The sequence below is a fragment of the Canis lupus genome, chromosome 2 (genome assembly GCF_003254725.2).
Source record: "Canis lupus dingo isolate Sandy chromosome 2, ASM325472v2, whole genome shotgun sequence".
NCBI classification, from domain to species: domain Eukaryota; kingdom Metazoa; phylum Chordata; class Mammalia; order Carnivora; family Canidae; genus Canis; species Canis lupus.
In genome coordinates, this window is record NC_064244.1 from 16,973,216 (window position 1) to 16,990,469 (window position 17,254).

A 17,254-nucleotide genomic window follows, 5' to 3' on the forward strand; every position below is an offset into this window, starting at 1 on the left:
TTTGAGCTTATAATTAAGCAATACAAAATTCCCGAGACTGTGTACTTTGTCATAGTTTTATATAGACAACCACACATAAGCATACGTATTCCCAGAAAGGTATCAAATTTATGAGAAAGTGCCTTGTGCTGTAAAATGGTACAGGAAAGCAATCCCTGGGTGGCTCAGCGGTTCAGCGCCGCCTTCAGCCCAGGGCCTCATCCTGGAGACCCCGGACTGAGTCCCACATCGGGCTCCCTGCAGGGAGACTGCTTCTCCCTCTACCTGTGTCTCTGCCTCTATCTCTCATGAATAAATAAATAGAATCTTAAAAAAAAAAAAAACAAAAAAAAAAAAGGTACAGGAAAAAACAGATGGGAGGCAAATACTGAAAACCAGATAAGGGAAAGGAGTATTTAAAATCAGATACCTAGTTCTCAATGCTGGAGGCAAATGTAAATCATCTAGGCAGTTACACCCAGGCCACTCTGCCCCATTCTGATCTAATTGGTCTGAGATAGGGCCGTGGGCTTATTATCCTAATATGCAATCAAGATGGAGTGATTTGAGAATTTCAGATTAGTTGCACTACAGTGGTGAAAATGGGAAACTGAGACTGTCAGTTAATTTCGTTGATATGAGTAAAAAATACAAAAGTATCAGTCCAATGACATTATTCCCCTGCTTAAAAAATAACATAGCGAGCCATCCCTTCCACAGCTCTGTACAGCTTAACGTCTCAGTGGGCTGACACACAAGGCCCTCTGTGATCCGCTTCCATGGGCTACCTCTCCAACCTCAACTCCTCTAACTCCTCCACAGGCCAACTAACATACAGCCAAACTAAACTATTTTCAGCTTCCCTCAAGGTGCCCAAGTATTCAATTCCTCTCCATTTACATATCATTAGTCCTTCAACCTAGAATAATACACCCCTTCTACTTACTCTGCTTAGCACACCCGTAAACTCCCATTAACAGGAAAGGACAAGTATACCTTTTTCGGTAAAGTGTTCCAGGAACCACTTGAGAAAAATTAACCACTTAGCTCTTGGTGATCATCACACTTCTATACGTATCCCTTAAAAGAATTTACCACACCACATTTTTCCCCCATGGGTCTCATTTGCTGATCTTTTGAGTACTTTGTGAGCAAGGAACTACGTTATCATTTCTCTTTGTATTTTTTTTTTTTTTACCTTTGTATATCCTATGCCTTAAAGGAGACTGTCCATGCAAGGGCCCAACTAATTAAATATTAGCTGCATGAACAAATAAGGATAAAAATGACACAATAACCTTTCGCTCTAAATTTTCAACAGGAAAGTTTAAAGAAAAGAAAAATTCTAAAGAGTGGTGGGGATTTAGGAGGCCTGAACAATTATGCGACTTTAAGCAGCCCGTGAATGTTTTTCATCTCTTAAATTTTCCCTTTACATCCTCTGTTCCCTTCTAGTCTGATTAATGAAATTAAAGAAGGCTTACTACAAGTAATAAGACATCAGTAATAAAAATAGGGTAGAGAAAGAGGAATTGATTGGGTAACACAGGTAGAAACAAAGACTTTGGCAATGTTTTGTCTCTTAAACTATGGGAAAATATAAGCAGATGAAAACTGTTGATCTTTATACTTTTCAGGATGTCTTAAAATGCTCTTTTACATATAGTAGTGAACTCATGTAATAAGGACTAGAAAATATAAACTGCTGGAAAAAAAATCATGTATTAAATATATAGATAATATCCTTAAGGAGGTAAGCTCCGACCACTCGGGCAGCCCGGGTGGCTGAGCGGTTTAGCGCCGCCTTCAGCCCAGGGCCTGACCCTGGAGACCCGGGATCGAGTCCCACGTTGGGCTCCCTGCGTGGAGCCTGCTTCTCCCTCTGCCTGTGTCTCTGCCTCTCTCTCTCTTTCTCTCTCTCTGTCTCTCATGAATAAATAAATAAAATCTTAAAAAAAGAAAAAAAGCTTCGACCCTTAGAAATCACCTGAAGTGCGGCATCCGTGGTCATTGCATATATACACATAACTGCACATATACACACATACACGTATTTGTAGAGGTGTATACATACATTCGCATTATTCACGAGTTTGGAAAAGTCTATTTTCGTGTTAACTGCGGAACAAATTAACTAAAGCCATTTCACTTTGTTCACGACTTCTCAAATCTAGGTACGGAAACAGGACGTTGGCAGTAACAACTTGGTTATCACTGTAAAACCCGGGCTTGTATTACGTCCGGGTATCAAATGGAAAATGAAACTGAATTTAAAAAGTAGATACAATCACTAAGAAAGCATTCCGTTCAAAGAATGCCTAAAACTATCTGCTGGCAGCCCTCCCCCCCGTCTTATCTATTTATTTATTTTTTGGTCTGAGTATTTTCCCTCTTCAGAAAACATCCCATCTCATCCTCTGACTCAGAACAGGTTTTACAACTTCTTGCTTTGGCCCTTTGGACTTCCAACTCCTAAATGTCTCATAACCTGTTCCAGACTAATTACGGACACGTAATCTCCTAGACAGAACCACCAAAGGCGTACAGTTCGCTAACACCTAAGAAAGAAATACAGGGTTTAGGATGCGGATGTGCGGAACCCCGTGCATCTCACACCACTCGTTGCCGAGTTCGAGGACGCAGAGCGAAATCAGAGAGAGCGCCAAGGCGCAGGGGCTCCAAGAGCAGGGCTGGGGGTGGGGGGTGGGGGGGAGCACTAAGAACTTAAAAAAAAAAAGTTGATAGGTTTCTGGGCGGGCAGTTATCACGGGGCAAGCCACAGGATGCTTAACTGGATATGGAGAGGGCCCTCGAAACGCCTCCAGGTATCACCAGGTGCTTTCCGCTCTGCTTCGCCCAAACCCAGAAATTCTTAGTCTGCACCCTGGGATCCCAAATGCCTCCGGTTCTCACTCCTCGTTTCTCGCACCCATCCAGCCTCTCCAGCACCTTCTCGCGCCCCCCCCCCCCCCCCCCCGGCAAATACCGAGTTTCTACCCGCCGCCTCGAGAAAAATCACTTCTCAGCGACGCAGAACGTTAGCGGGCGCCGGCAGCGCTGCCTCCGGCTTGGCCCCCGAGGCGCCCGGACCCTCCGCCCCCGAGTCGAGCCGCTGCGCAGCCCCGTGCTCCTCACCTTGGTTACAGAAGAGGCTCCACAGTTTAGCGAAGATGAGCCCCATCATGAGCACCTGGGCGGGCCGCGGGGTCCCTCAGCAGCAGGTGCCGCTGTGCCGGGCCCCCCAGCACGGCGCTGGCCGGAGCGAACCGTGGAGGAGAGTACGGAGACCGCGCGGCGAGGGCACTGGCGGGCCGACCCGCCGCGATCGGCCGCTCAGCTACCGGTCCGAAGGCACGGCGCCCAGTCGCCGCCGGACAGCCCTTTGTTTCGAGCCCACTGAGCCCTACGCCGACCCGTAGTCCCCTCGGTCTGAACCCACCTACCGACCAGAGCTTCCACCAGCCCCGAGCCCCGCCTCCGCTCCGCCTCCCCTCCGGATTCCCGGCCACCCATCGCCGGAAGGACGGGCCCTGACGTCGGCGCGCTGGCGTAAGCACACGCTTTCGACGTGGCGTTTCCTCCCACTTCACTTCCGGTGGGCGGGCTCCAAAGGGCCGCGCTGTGCGGGAGCCTCGGGTGCGTGGGAGTTGGGGAGTTTCCCCAAGTGAGCGCTGGCGCCGGCTGTCCCGGTACCTGATTCGGTTGCTGCGCAGGTGCGCCCCTGTCCTCCCAGCTGTGGGGCAGCTGTGCAGCTCGGTTTGGTGCCCTGTGACCGTCACCCCGGGCGGGCGAAGTAGAACTGGGTGGGAGGCGGTCCTCGGAATGCCGGCGGCCCCAGGGTTCGCTTACGTGGTTCGCGGCGAGCCCTCCGGGTTTTGCCGCGCCTTGGAATTTTCACGGAGCCCAAATACACGAAGAAGAAAAAAAAAAGCTTCCTTCAATTGAAATGAAATGCCAGTAATCTCTCCAGTTCAGCAAAAATAGAGGGGAAAGCGTGCTGTACCTCGAGCAAAGAAAGTGAAGCCTCAAGAGTAAAGATCGAATTCGGGAATTAAAAAAAAAAAATCTAAGATCCCTTATAAGGATTTGTTATGAACTTAATACCTGGAAGAATTGGCTGCAGCTGGAATTGAATTCAATTGATTACTCGGTTAACCTTTTAAGTCCAAAAGCTAAGCCTCTCCCGAAGTGTTTTCATTCCACTTTCTTTTCTGATTTTTTAGTTTTTTTCTTTGAGGATAGTTGGCACGTTACATTGGTTTCAGGTGTACAACGTGGCGAGTCAACCTCTCTCTCTACCGGACACCATGCTCGGAAGTGTGGCTCCCATCTGTCACAGTACAGCGGTGTTACACCATCCCGCTTTCTTCTCCATGCTGGGTTCCAACAAATTTAAAAGCTTCACAGCCTGGAATGACACCTAATTCCCAGTTAAAGAGAGAACTTAATTGAAAAACTATGGACTTTGGTCAGGTGGCACATTTTTACCCGGCTAGTATGATTTGTTTTTTATTTTATTCATGAGAGACACAGAGAAGCAGGGTCCCTGCAGGGGGGTAGTGGCGGGGTGGGGGGGGGGGAGCCGGATCTCGCCCTGAGCCAAAGGCACTCAACCACTGAGCCACCCAGGCGCCCCATAGAATGGCTTTTTTTTTTTTTTTTTAAGTTTTTATTCATTTACTTCTGGGAGACACAGAGAGAGAGAGAGAGAGGCAGAGACACAGGCAGCGGGAGGGAGCCCGACGCGGGACTCGATCCTGGGACTCCAGGATCGCGCCCTGGGCCAAAGGCAGGCGCCAAACTGCTGAGCCACCCAGGGATTCCCCCTAGAATGGCCTTTTAACAATCCAAACTATTTGGTTACCTGTACAGAGAAGTGAAGCCTATGACTTATGAAATCCTCCCAGTGTTACCAAAGACCCTATAAGACATATGGGATAACGTGCCCCAGTGTTCTGACCTTAAAGACAAGTTACAACCTCCCACATAGAGGAAAATATATGTACTGAGCCCGTGTAAGTTAGTGCATCTTTCAGGACCATGAATTGGCTCAAATATAGATGATTATGTGTTTGTGTAAACAGAGGCTTGGGATATTCTAGTCCTAGTTTCAATAATAATGATAATGATAATAATAATAATAAAACCTTTAGATTCTGTAACTTAAGTTCTTCAATTGTTAGCTATATACATAAATTACATCCTATTTTTTCTGGCTTTCAGATTTCTAATGAATAGTTTCTGAAAAAAAGGTGTGTGTTTTTTTAGAGCTTTGAAGGCAAAAATTACACATTTCTTAACTATTTTTATGCTAGTTTAATGATACTTTAGAAAGTAAATTTGAATTATTTTTCACTTAAGTGGAATGAATATATTTGAACAGGACTGTTTATATTTCTATTGATTCTACTCAAAATGTCTGAAACTTTTTTTTTTTTTAAAGTAATCTCTACACCCAACGTGGGGCTCTAACTCACAATCCTAGGGTCCAGAGTTGTATGCTCTACCAACTGTACCCACCAGGTGCTCCAAAATGTTTCAGAATTTTATGTTGAAGAACTGTTCTGATTTTTACCATCTTTTCTACAATTTACCTGACAACAGGACTGCTGTAGTATTTTAAAAAATTTTTTTCACATTAGATACTGTTATTTGCAGATTTAGGAATTTGAAATTTTTACAAACTGGAAGGAAAGAAAAATAGTCACAACTAAAAAACAGATATAATTAAAAAAACAAAACAGCTGTGAATTATATAAACAAATGTTAACATAATTATGTTTTAGAAAAGAAACACTTTAGTTCATATTGTACATTTGTACTATATAAATTATAGTAGGAATACTTGTCAAGAATTTAATCAAATTAAGGAATTTTGAGTAATATACTGTTTTCTTTTTAAATATAGCACTTAAAACATAACACCTTGGGGATCCCTGGGTGGCTCAGTGGTTTAGCGCCTGCCTTCAGCCCAGGGCGTGATCCTGGAGACCTGGGATCGAGTCCCACATCGGGCTCCCTGTGTGGAGCCTGCTTCTTCCTCTGCCTATGTCTCTGCCTCTCTCTCTCCTCTGTGTCTTTCTTGAATAAATCAATAAAATATTTTTAAAAATAACACCTTTATTCATTTTTTATGAAAACATTCCTTTAAAAGCTTTTTATTTTAAAAAATATTTTATTCATTTATTCATGAGAGACACAGAGACATAGGCAGAGGGAGAAGCAGGCTGCTTGCAGGGAGCCTGATGTGGGACTCGATCCCCGAACTCCAGGATCATGACCTGAGCTAAAGGTAGACACTGAACCACTGAGCCACTCAGGTGGTCCTCCTTTAAAAGTTTTTAAAACTAATTTCAGTGTAGGCTTTGATCCAAAGAAGGTAATGCTGTTCTATGAAATGTTACTATTTGAATATGAATATATTTTGAGTTCATGAAATAAAAAAGCCATTAAAGAAGAGCATAATACCATTGTTAGGATCATGACTTATTTTCTGAAGAGTTAATTGGAAATAATGCCTTTAATTAAAATGTAATGCCAGTAATCTTTCTTTCCAACAGATTTTAAGAAAAAGATAAAAGTGCTGTACTTAGAGCAAAACAAGTTAAAATTTCTTTTTTTTTAAATTATTTATTTATTCATGAGAGACACAGAGAGAAAGGCAGAGACACAGGCAGAGGGAGAAGCAGGCTCCATGCAGGGAGCCTGATGTGGGACTCGATCCCAGGACTCCAGGATCACGCCCTGAGCCAAAGGCAGACGCTCAACCACTGAGCCATCCAGGCGTCCCCGAATTAAAATTTCAAGGAAAAATTCAACATTGCACCACTAGGGAGTTAAAAACAAACTATAGCTATTCCTTAGAAGGAACTAATTATAAACTAACTTCAGATAATACTTAGAATTGGCTACAGCAGGAATTGAATTCAATTTATTACTCTGTTAGCTAAGATAAATTGCATGCATGGCTTGAATCAAGAGTCCAGGGAAAGCATGTTCTGACTAGGAATGAAATTAACTCTTTAGAAACAACTTTCCTACACACTTAAGATTATGTCCACTTCGACTTTAGTCAAAGATGAGCTGAATTTGATAGATTTTCAGCTTTCCTATACTTTTTCCCCCAATTCTCTCATATCTGCTTCATGAAAGTAAATATTTTGGTATATGTTTGTTTTCTGGTAAGGTTAAGCTTTGGAGCACCATGAACTGAGATTTAATATTATATCTAAGATTTTTTTTGCTCCCCCACATTGAGAGCCATATTGCCCCACTGAGAAAATACAACCTAAATGACTATTATATGGGTATATTCTTATAGGGGGTCTCCCTTTGCTTAGACAATATGTGCTATGCCAACTTCAGATTTGTAATATGCTTTTCTTGGACTCAATCCTGGAACCCAAGCAATAGGCCTCTTCCTCAACATAACTATCACTACAATAGTGTCTACACAGGATAGTCTAAATGTGCTCTGCACTCTTCATATGTGCTTAACTAGTGAACTAATTTCCAGGAAATACATGCTTTATCAGCATTTTCTTTTCTCTAGTTCACATAGATGCCCATCCATCTATTCATTTAGTCATTCAACCTTTACGTGCCTATTACATGTTAAGGCAGTGGATATGCAGTGATAAGATAAAACCTCTATCCTCTTGGAATTTACAATCTAGTCCAACTTGTTCCTACCTCTCCCTTATTTCCTAAATACAGATTCCAACTGTTATTGGTGCCATGGTCACAATTCTGAGGCTGCAAAGATTTCTTTGGACATGCCCAATCTAGACATTTTCCTTTTTTTTTTTTTTTTAAGATTTATTTCTTTTAGAGTGGGATTGAAAAAGTGCATGGGTGCACAGTGAGGAGGGGCAGGCAAGTAGGGAAAGGGAGTCTTAGGCAGACTCTGGCTGAGGGCAGAGCCCAATGCAGAGCTCAATTTCAGGACCTTGAGATCAGGACTTGAGCTAAAACCGAGTCTGAGGCTTAACAGACTACACCCCCCAGGCACCCCTTGACATTTTCCTAATCACTTGTAGATGATTTAGCCATAGAAGCATCACAAGAACTTACTGAAGAAGTATGCCATGGTGAAAAGAGTTGGTATTTAGAAGACAGGTAGCTGTAGTCTTTATTCTTTCTTACTGTGATGCCAGAGTTATTTCAACTCTGGGAGCCTTGTTTTACTTTCATAAGAGGGATACAACCATATTACAGAGTTACTGTGTGGCTGTAAATTAAAATACTTTATACGGAACCAGGCCAGTCTATTATAAAGTAATCATTAAACATTTTATACAATTTATTCATCTATTTCTTACATTTATTCATGAGAGACACACACACACAGAGGCAGAGACACACGCAGAGCGAGAAGCAGGCTCCGTGCTGGGAGCCTGACGCGGGACTCGATCCCCGGTCTCCAGGATCACGCCCTGGGCCGAAGGCAGACGCTCAACCATTGAGCCACCTAGGCGTCCCTATTAAACACTTTTTAAACATCTGTGTGAGATTTAGAAAAAGACTTTAAAAACTTTTCCTACGGTTATGTGTAAATAGCCACAGTGAGCTGCAAAAACAAATATCTATGGCAAGGAGGCAATTATTTTTAGTTTCCTATTCAATCATAAAATGTCAGGCTTTCATTAGGTACCTTCTCCTTTTGAATCTTTTGCTTCATGGGTAACACATAAATTGTGCCAAGGGTCTGGGAGCCTTAAAGTATAACTCACCAATGATACAGGTAACCGCTGGCTTCATTCAACTCATTGTAAATACCGTATATGGGTTTCTAACCTAAGTTTTAGCTGATCATTCATGAATATTAACACACCATTAACCCAGCTTTCAAAAACTTGAATAACGGCGTTCGTTCATTCACAGCTGAGGTCAGCTTAGCATGCTCTGGGAGAGAAAGTAACTTCTGAGTTCACAGGGTGGCTTAGAGGTTCAAATCAACTGTGGCTGCTTCCTCCCGTTGGAGGTCACTAACTGGACTTCTAGGCTGACGTAGGCCTGCAAAGCCTCCCCATTTCCTTACTAACCCTGGCATCCACCCTAGGCCCTAGATCCGGGGGCTCACCCGGGCTGCCACCGCCCCTTCCCGCCTCGGAGGCGGGGCAAACCACCTGCCCCTGGAGGAGCGGCGGGCGGAGCTCGGAAACTCCGGAGCTGTGACGTCCCGGTACTTTACGGCTGCGCATGGTGGGGGGGGGGGGGGGGGGGGGGGGGGGAGCAGGAACCAGGGAGGGTGGGCCGCGTCGCCGGAAGTGACGCAAGCCGGAAGCGGCTTTCCGCTGAGAACCTGGGGGCGCGGTTTTGGAAATGAGGTCCGAAGGCTGAATGCGGCTCGAGCGAAGCCCATCTATCTTCCAGGCCTGTTCACAATGGATTAGCTTGTCACTTTTTTTTCTTTTATTCTTTTGCCCCACCCCCCCGTGTATTTTCTGCGACGTGAGAGACCTGGCCTCAGGGTAATTTCCGCGAACGTCCCTAAGGGAGGACCAAGGATGGGTGTCTTGGAGGCGAGGCCGCGGCTCTAACTGGCTACGCTGGGGAAGCGCGGAGGTACCCCCGCAGTCCCGAATGGGTCTTGGAAAGAGCGGCGCGATTTTCCTGGCCGGCTGGTGGTCCCGGCACGTGTGGGTGGTTACTTGTCACGACGCTGCTCACTGTTAATTCGGAAAGAGAAAAAAAAAAAAAAAAAACAGCAAAAATCACCGTTTTCCAGCACTTTTCTTGGAGGAGAACAAAGCAATAGGGAAAGATGTCTGTTTTCCCTAAAATATCCTTGAGACTTGAGGTTGAAAAGTATCTTAAAGAAGGTTTTCTGAATAAGGAGGTAGGTCAAAGAAGCCTGTGAGATATTTGCAAAAATTCAAATATTTACGCACTCTGGAGAAAGAAAAAAAAAAAAAAAAAAACCTAAAGGGAGACCTGGTCTTTTACACCGTTGTTTCTTGCAATTTTTTTTTCGAATGTAAAGAACTGCCAGTATCTTCCCGCGGGTATTTAATGCTTTCGATATAAGAGGTGAAGGAGGTCTACAGATTCATCATTTAGGAAAGTGGAAGAAGGGACCTTTGCATCTTAATACTAGCAATCCTTTTTTCTAGTAGGGATTTCTTTTCCATTTTATTTATTTATTTTTTTAAAAGATTTTATTTATTCATGAGAGACACAGAGAGGCAGAGACAGAAGCAGGCGCCCTGCGGGGAACCTGATGGGGACTCCATCCCAGGACCCCGGGATCACGACCTGAGCTGAAAGCAGATGCTCAACCACTGAGCCGCCCAGGTGCCCCTTCTTTTCCATTTTAATTGGGGAGAGAACTGAGCATCCCAGGAGTGAGTCCTATAGCTGACCCAAATTGACACTGCTATCAAGTAATAGGGCTAAAATCTGAAGCCGAAGAGCTCAGGTCCAATGGAAAAAAAAAATACAGATTTGGAATCCCAAGTCCTTGATTTGTGTCCCTAGGCTTTGAGTAAATTATTTCATACTGTTTAACTTTCTTTTTCTGTGGAAAATGAGGCTTTTTTTAAAATTTTTTTTTATGATAGTCACAGAGAGAGAGAGAGGGGCTTTACTTTACTCAAAGTAAAGCCTAACATTTAAATATTATTCGTGTATGAAGGTATTCCTAAAGCTATGACTTTTTTTTCTGCATTTAATTTCCAAAGATTATATTAGGGGATTAGATTGTGTGGGAAGAGAAAATAACGATTTCAAAGAACTAAAAATATAAGGAGCATATTAAGAGAAATATTCAGCAATTTTTCCCAACAATTTTTAAAATGGTAAATATTGTATTATAAAAGATCCAAGTGTCTTTCCTTGATGCTATCTCTGCCTCAAACCCACTAACTGTAAATGATTTTACAAAAAGAGGGGATCCCTGGGTGGCTCAGCGGTTTAGCGCCTGCCTTTGGCCCAGAGCGTGATCCTGGAGTCCCAGGATCGAGTCCCCCATTGGGCTCCCGGTGTGGAGCCTGCTTCTCCCTCCTCCTGTGTCTCTGCCCCTCTCTCTCTCTCTCTCTCTCTCTCTCTCTCTGTCTATCATAAATAAATAAATCTTAAAAAAAAAAAAAAAAGAAAAGCCACTCCTTTGTGAGAGTATTGGAGGTAAAGGTATATTCAGTTTTAATAAAAACAAACTAGGGAAAGTACTAATACTTTGGAAGCTGGAGGATTAGTAGGTTGGCAGGTGGTTTATGAATATGCCATAAGGCAGGGTACAGTCAAAGGTGACAAAAATGGGAAAATACATGTCTCATGAAGTTTCAGTTAATTACAGGGGGACTTGGTTTTTTGAGTCTTTAAGCCCCCGTTTCTGACAGGTTATCTTTGCTACTTGTCTTTTTTGGACGATTGTTACCCTTAAAAATACCATGTGAAAAAGCTAATGTGGATGACCTTTGGAGGACATGGAGTATCTGTTGAATATTGTTCCAATATTGTTTTTTTTTTAAGATTTTATTTATTTATTCATGAGAGATACAGAGAGGCAGAGACACAGGCAGAAGGAGAAGCAGGCTCCAGGCAGGGAGCCCAACGTGGAACTCGATCCCGGGTCTCCAGGATCATACCCTGGCTGAAGGGGGCACTAAACTGCTGAGCCACCCTGGCTGCCCCAAATATTGGTGTTTTAAAAGGTTGCTGATCTAGACCTGAGGTTAGCAGGTAAATAGCTCTACAAAATGACATAGCATTTAATACATTATAAATAGAATGATCATGAATTTATATGAATAAGCGTAGCAGACATTAATATGTTCAAAATGTTAGTGATGCTTTAAACTTGAGACAATGTGTTTTCCAAGCCCTTTTTGTTAAGCGTTTATTATTACAATTAAGCCAAAAACCCTGTGAAATATTACATTGTTAGTGTTATTAACACACAAACAATACAGCAAAATGAAATGGACCTGAACAATTGCTGAAAGATATTTCATTAGAACAAATGTGTGTGCATAATCTGCTTAATATTTTTAGTTAATTTGTATAGTGACATTGAAACATTAACTTGTTTTCCTCTTTTCAGGTTATATCTGCTTTTGGTAAACAAGAAGCAGAAAGGAAATTTGAAGCTCTGTTAAATCACTTATCGCATCCTCCATCATTCACAACTGTCAGAGTAAATACACATCTAGCCTCAGTGCAACAGGTGAAAGATCTGTTGTTTCATGAACTTCAGAAGGTATGTGCAAATTTTCTGTCATTATGTCCATAATTGCATTTCTACAATTTATGTCATATAACTCCCCACTAAAATACTATGAATTTAAAATATTGATCCAATTTTATAAATAAGGAGATTGAATATCATGAATGTTAAATTGTTCAAGTGCTGATGTTAGAGGTAATGTTAGAACTTGAATGTAGCACTTCTGATTCTGAATTTATTACAGTGACTAAATAGGTTACTCAATCCTTCTGGGCCTGTTACTTCATCATTATCATACATATGAAAATACATAGAATCCATATGAAAATTCATGGAATACGTATGAAAATATGTAGAAAACATTCTAACCTTCAAAGCCTGTATTTGTAATGTTAGCTAGTTAGGATCTAACTTAAAAGCAAGAGGCATGGGATCCCTGGGTGGCGCAGCGGTTTGGCGCCTGCCTTTGGCCCAGGGCGCGATCCTGGAGACCCGGGATCGAATCCCACGTCAGGCTCCCGGTGCATGGAGCCTGCTTCTGTCTCTGCCTCTCTCTCTCTCTCTCTCTCTCTCTCTCTGTGACTATCATAAATAAATAAAAATTAAAAAAAAAAAAAAAAAAAAAGCAAGAGGCAAGCGTGGTTAAAGGGCTTCTGTTTGTATATAATAGGCTGTATTATTAGTTTACTGTAGATATAATATTAAATCTTTAGAGAATCATCACTGGTTTTGATTAATTTTTTTTCTAATCTCATTACTATTATTTAATTTATTTTTGTTTAAAGATTTTACTTATAAGAGAGAGTGACTGTGCCTGTGTGCATGCACAGAAGGAGAAGCAGACTCCACACTTAGTGGCAGGGCTTTGATCTCACAATCCTGAGATCCTGACCTGAGCCAAAATCAAGAGGTGGACAATCAACTGAATGAATGGGGTTGCCTCTAATCTTATTTCTAGAATGTTTGTTGTATTGTCTTTGAGAACAGTTTTTTAAATTTCAGGTTTTAAATAGATGACCATGGTATAAGAACAATCAGCTGTGGTATCTGAGTGTGTGACGCTCAAACTTAGTATAATGAGAAGACTTGGAGGAAAACTAATCTGCATTTGAATTATTGATAGTGATAATTTTTTTGAGAGTAATGTCATAAGGCATAAAATGTAAGTAGTTCCTCCAAGCAACCAAAATTAATTACTTTTGTGTGGTCACACGTATGTTTTCAGCTAGTAAAAAGGAAAGTGTTCTGAGGCCCATCAAAGTGTCCATAACTCTTGCAGATCCAGATTATTTTCTTATTTTCTTTTCTAACAAATTATTCCTACAATCCAGATAATGTATTCCAGTCTAATGGGCCTATAAGATCTTATGGACTAGTATCTAGAATAAGGCAGACAGAATCACTCTGGATGGACTTTGAGTCCCTTAAAAGAGTAGACAGAGAAGGTTGGGTCCCAAGCACTAAATAGGAAACTGGTGGTAGAGCAATACCTGTTTCTAGTAGGACAGGATCTTGGAGGTAGTTTTAGAGCATATATTTTCTTCCTCCTTCCATAGTCCAAAATTCATGTGTGTCCTAATGGTGGATGATGGAGGGGTGAATGCTTTGTCTCCAGATTTCTCTGAGCCACATATTAAAATTTAATAATTTAAAATTTCATATGGCTGGTGAGGATGGAGGGAAACTAGAACCTTCATATATTCCAGGTGGGAATGTCAAATGGTTTGGCTTTGGACGATGGTTTTGTAGTCTCTTAAAAAGTTAAACTTATTGTACAACCCAGAAATTCCACTCCTAGGTGTGAAACCTCTTTCATTTCAAGATAAATGAAAACCTATGTCCCCACAAATGCTTGAACATGATTCTTTGTATCAGTATTTAAAATAACCAAAAGGGAGACACTATTCAAATGTCAACTGGTGAATGGAAAAATAAAATGTAGTATATTCATACAGTGGAATATTGTTCAGCAATAAAAGTAATGAACATGTTACAACATTGGTGAACTTCAAAAACAGTATTATAGTAAGTGAAGGAAGCTAGACACGAGATGCTCCATATTGTATGATTCCATTTGTCTGAAGTATCTAGAAAAGCAGATTTATAGAGAAAGTAAGTTTGCCTGGGATTGGAGCTGGGAACAGGGAACTGCACTGAAAATGGTCTAAAACTGAATTGTGGCGATGGTCACACCATTCTTTAAGCTTAGTAGAAATGGTTGAATGGGTGCATTTTATGGTGTGTAAATGACACTTCAATGAGGCAGATTTATTATTTATTTATTTATTTATTTATTTATTTATTTATTTATTTATTTAGTATTTTTTATGATAGTCACACAGAGAGAGAGAGAGAGGCAGAGATATAGGCAGAGGGAGAAACAGGCTCCATGCACCGGGAGCCTGACGTGGGATTCGATCCCGGGTCTCCAGGATCGCGCCCTGGGCCAAAGGCATGCGCCAAACCGCTACGCCACCCAGGGATCCTAATGAGGCAGTTTTAAACAAAGCATAGGGCGGAAATACTAAGCAGGTGATGCACTGAGTTTTTAAACTAAAAAAACTATGTTTTATAAAAGTTATGCAAAAAAATAAAAGAAAAAAATAAAAGTTATGCATGTGCATGGTTTTTGAAAGTTTTAAAAAATTATTTATTCATGAGAGATACAGAAAGAGAGGCAGAGACATAGGCAGAGGGAGAAGAGGACTCCCCGTGGGGAGCCTGATGCGGAATTTGAATCCAGGACCTGGGATCACGACCTGAGCGGAAGGCAGACACTCAACCTGTGCCACCCAGGTGCCCCTGGTTTTTGAGTTTTAATTCAGTATCATTTTAACGTCTAATAGAAGAGAAGGAAAGCCTTAACTTGAGAAGGACTGATCTCTCCATAAAATAATTTTCTAATGTAAAGCAAATAGTGCTTCTAAGACAAAACAAAAATAAAGGACAGAATCCATTATCCTGCTTTTAGGAAGGATCTGTTTGCCACAGTCTGGATGCTGTAAGGTCATCAAACAATTAGTGAAGGAAAGGGAACTGATCAAGGAGATTTCACTAATCAAATAAGCATTTATTTCCCTCATCAAAACCGACATGGCATTCAGTATTGATGGTATATAATAAATAGTATCTATTTATTTATAAAGATTTTATTTATTCATGAGAGACAGAGAGGCAGAGACATAGGCAGAGGGAGAAGCAAGCTCCCTACAGGGAGCCTGATGTGGGACTTGATCCGGGGACTCCAGGATCATGCCCTGGGTCAAAGGCAGGCGCCAAACTGCTGAGCCGCCCAGGGATCCCCAATAAATAGTATTTAATAATCTCAACCTTTAATGTCCTAGTTAGAATATTTCCTCAATAGAGGAAATACTATATAAGGAAATATAAAATAATATACTATATAATACTATATAAAAGAGGAAATACTATATGCAACTATATTGGATTTGTATTTTCAAAATAATTCTCCTAAGGCAAATATGGGTTTTTATAAAGCCAACCTGTAAAGAAAATTGGACCTTATTAAAAAAAAAATCGAGATACTTTGGAATAAAATACAGAGAAAACATAGTTGTTTTTGTAGTCTTTGTTTTTTATAGCCTTATGTGGAATAAAGTGAGAATATCCTAAACCAAGCTTCATGCTCTGCTAGGTAATGATACTGCAAAGACCTGTAAATTGAAATTTATCAATTATATTGGTGGCTTCATAATTCTATTTATTTTTAACAGCAGTTTAACGGATTAAGTGTTCCTATTCTTCAACATCCAGACCTTCAGGATGTCTTGCTCATTCCTGTTATTGGACCCAGGTTTGTAATGATTTCATTTTCAAATTAAATTCTTCTAAAAATTTATCACTGGTTTTTTCTTACTGTTTGGTAATAATACTAAGTTTCTCTATTATTAGTAACTTCATAAAGACAAAAGTTCACAAATTCATAAATGCTGAGTTCATATTCTATCATGGAAGATACTACAAAAAGCCAGGAATGGGCCCAGATACCTTGAAAGTATGCACTTTAGGTCTATTTGGTGTAATGATTGGTTGTTTTTTCTCCTACTTTCTAAGAAACTTCTTTTCTTTATTTATATGTATTAAGAAATTCCACTGCTAATTTAAAACTTCTTTTTTTGAGCTGCCACAACACTACAAAGCAACATATTTCCTACTTTCATAGCTTATGTGTTTATAAAATTTTATTCATTAATTCACAGTTATGTTAAATTATTATGTATGTTCTATGAGTAGAACAGGCTTTATTCTCATTTATGTATTTGGAAAGCATATATTTGAAAATGGGGGGAAAAAGGCTCTTGTATTATAATGGGAGTTCAATTCCCAAGGAACATTTTTATGTTATATGAACATTTTTATGTTATAATTCCCTGATTATGGTTTAATATTTTTATACCCCTATGAATTATATTAAGTAGAAAAATGCTCATTTTGTAAAGCTTGAAAGTAATTTAGTGGTCAGTAGTAAAGCAGTGGTTCAGTAAATTATGATTTATTTGTGCGGTGGAATATTATATGGGCTTTAATGGGGGAAATTTTTTTTAAATTTTTTTTTTTAATGGAAATTTACCAATAAGAGGTAATTAAGTATCCAAAGGAGGTTGCCATGTATAGGATAATTACATTTTTTTTGTAATTACAAAAAACTACATATATATATATATAGTTTATATATAAAAATTTATAGAAATATATATATTTTATATATATATAAAAGCCAGCTGTTTAATAAAGGTTAATTTTGAGTGGTTAACTCAGAAGAGGTTGGATTGGGGGAAAAGGAGTAAGAGGAGATTTTCAAGTGTAACATTTCTGTGTTGTTTTTACTATAAGCATTATTCCTTTTGCAGTTTAAAAAAAGGATTTTGTGAGGTCCTTATTCTGTTTCTTTAGGTAAAATTTGCAGACAGTGAAATGGAGAGATCTTAACTAAGTGTACAGTTTGCTAAGTTTTCCCAAATTTGTACAGCTGTGCATCCAAGACCCACCCCAATTAAGATAAATGTCCATAATTCTCCCTGATTCTGTATAATGTATTTCATTCTTTTTAATAGCTGCATACTTTTTTTTTTTTTGAAAGATCTTATT

General features: G+C 40.5%; 2 protein-coding genes across 7 annotated transcripts in view; one reads left to right on the plus strand and one right to left on the minus strand.

The window, feature by feature from the left end:
• The window catches only part of ARL5B (ADP ribosylation factor like GTPase 5B), a 35,775-nt gene extending 26,663 nt beyond the window's left edge, over positions 1 to 9,112 (minus strand). The window contains exon 1 of one of the 4 annotated variants that reach the window (XM_025445177.3): positions 8,712 to 9,112. In XM_025445177.3, the coding sequence (XP_025300962.1) occupies positions 8,712 to 8,739 (28 nt within the window). In that variant the 5' untranslated portion in view covers positions 8,740 to 9,112. Of the gene's footprint in view, positions 1 to 2,771; positions 2,949 to 3,114; positions 3,500 to 3,672; positions 3,825 to 8,711 lie in introns of those variants that run through there. The other 3 variants (XM_025445178.3, XM_025445176.3, XM_035713405.2) reach the window with 3 other exon arrangements.
• A 95-nt stretch (positions 9,113 to 9,207) lies between these two features.
• The window catches only part of NSUN6 (NOP2/Sun RNA methyltransferase 6), a 57,775-nt gene continuing 49,728 nt past the window's right edge, over positions 9,208 to 17,254 (plus strand). For 2 of the 3 annotated variants that reach the window (XM_025445598.3, XM_025445600.3), the window contains exons 1-3: positions 9,208 to 9,820; positions 12,023 to 12,178; positions 15,880 to 15,959. In XM_025445598.3, coding sequence (XP_025301383.1) covers positions 9,746 to 9,820; positions 12,023 to 12,178; positions 15,880 to 15,959 — 311 coding nt within the window. In that variant the 5' untranslated portion in view covers positions 9,208 to 9,745. The remainder of the gene's footprint in view (positions 9,821 to 12,022; positions 12,179 to 15,879; positions 15,960 to 17,254) is intronic. The other variant, XM_025445599.3, reaches the window with a different exon arrangement.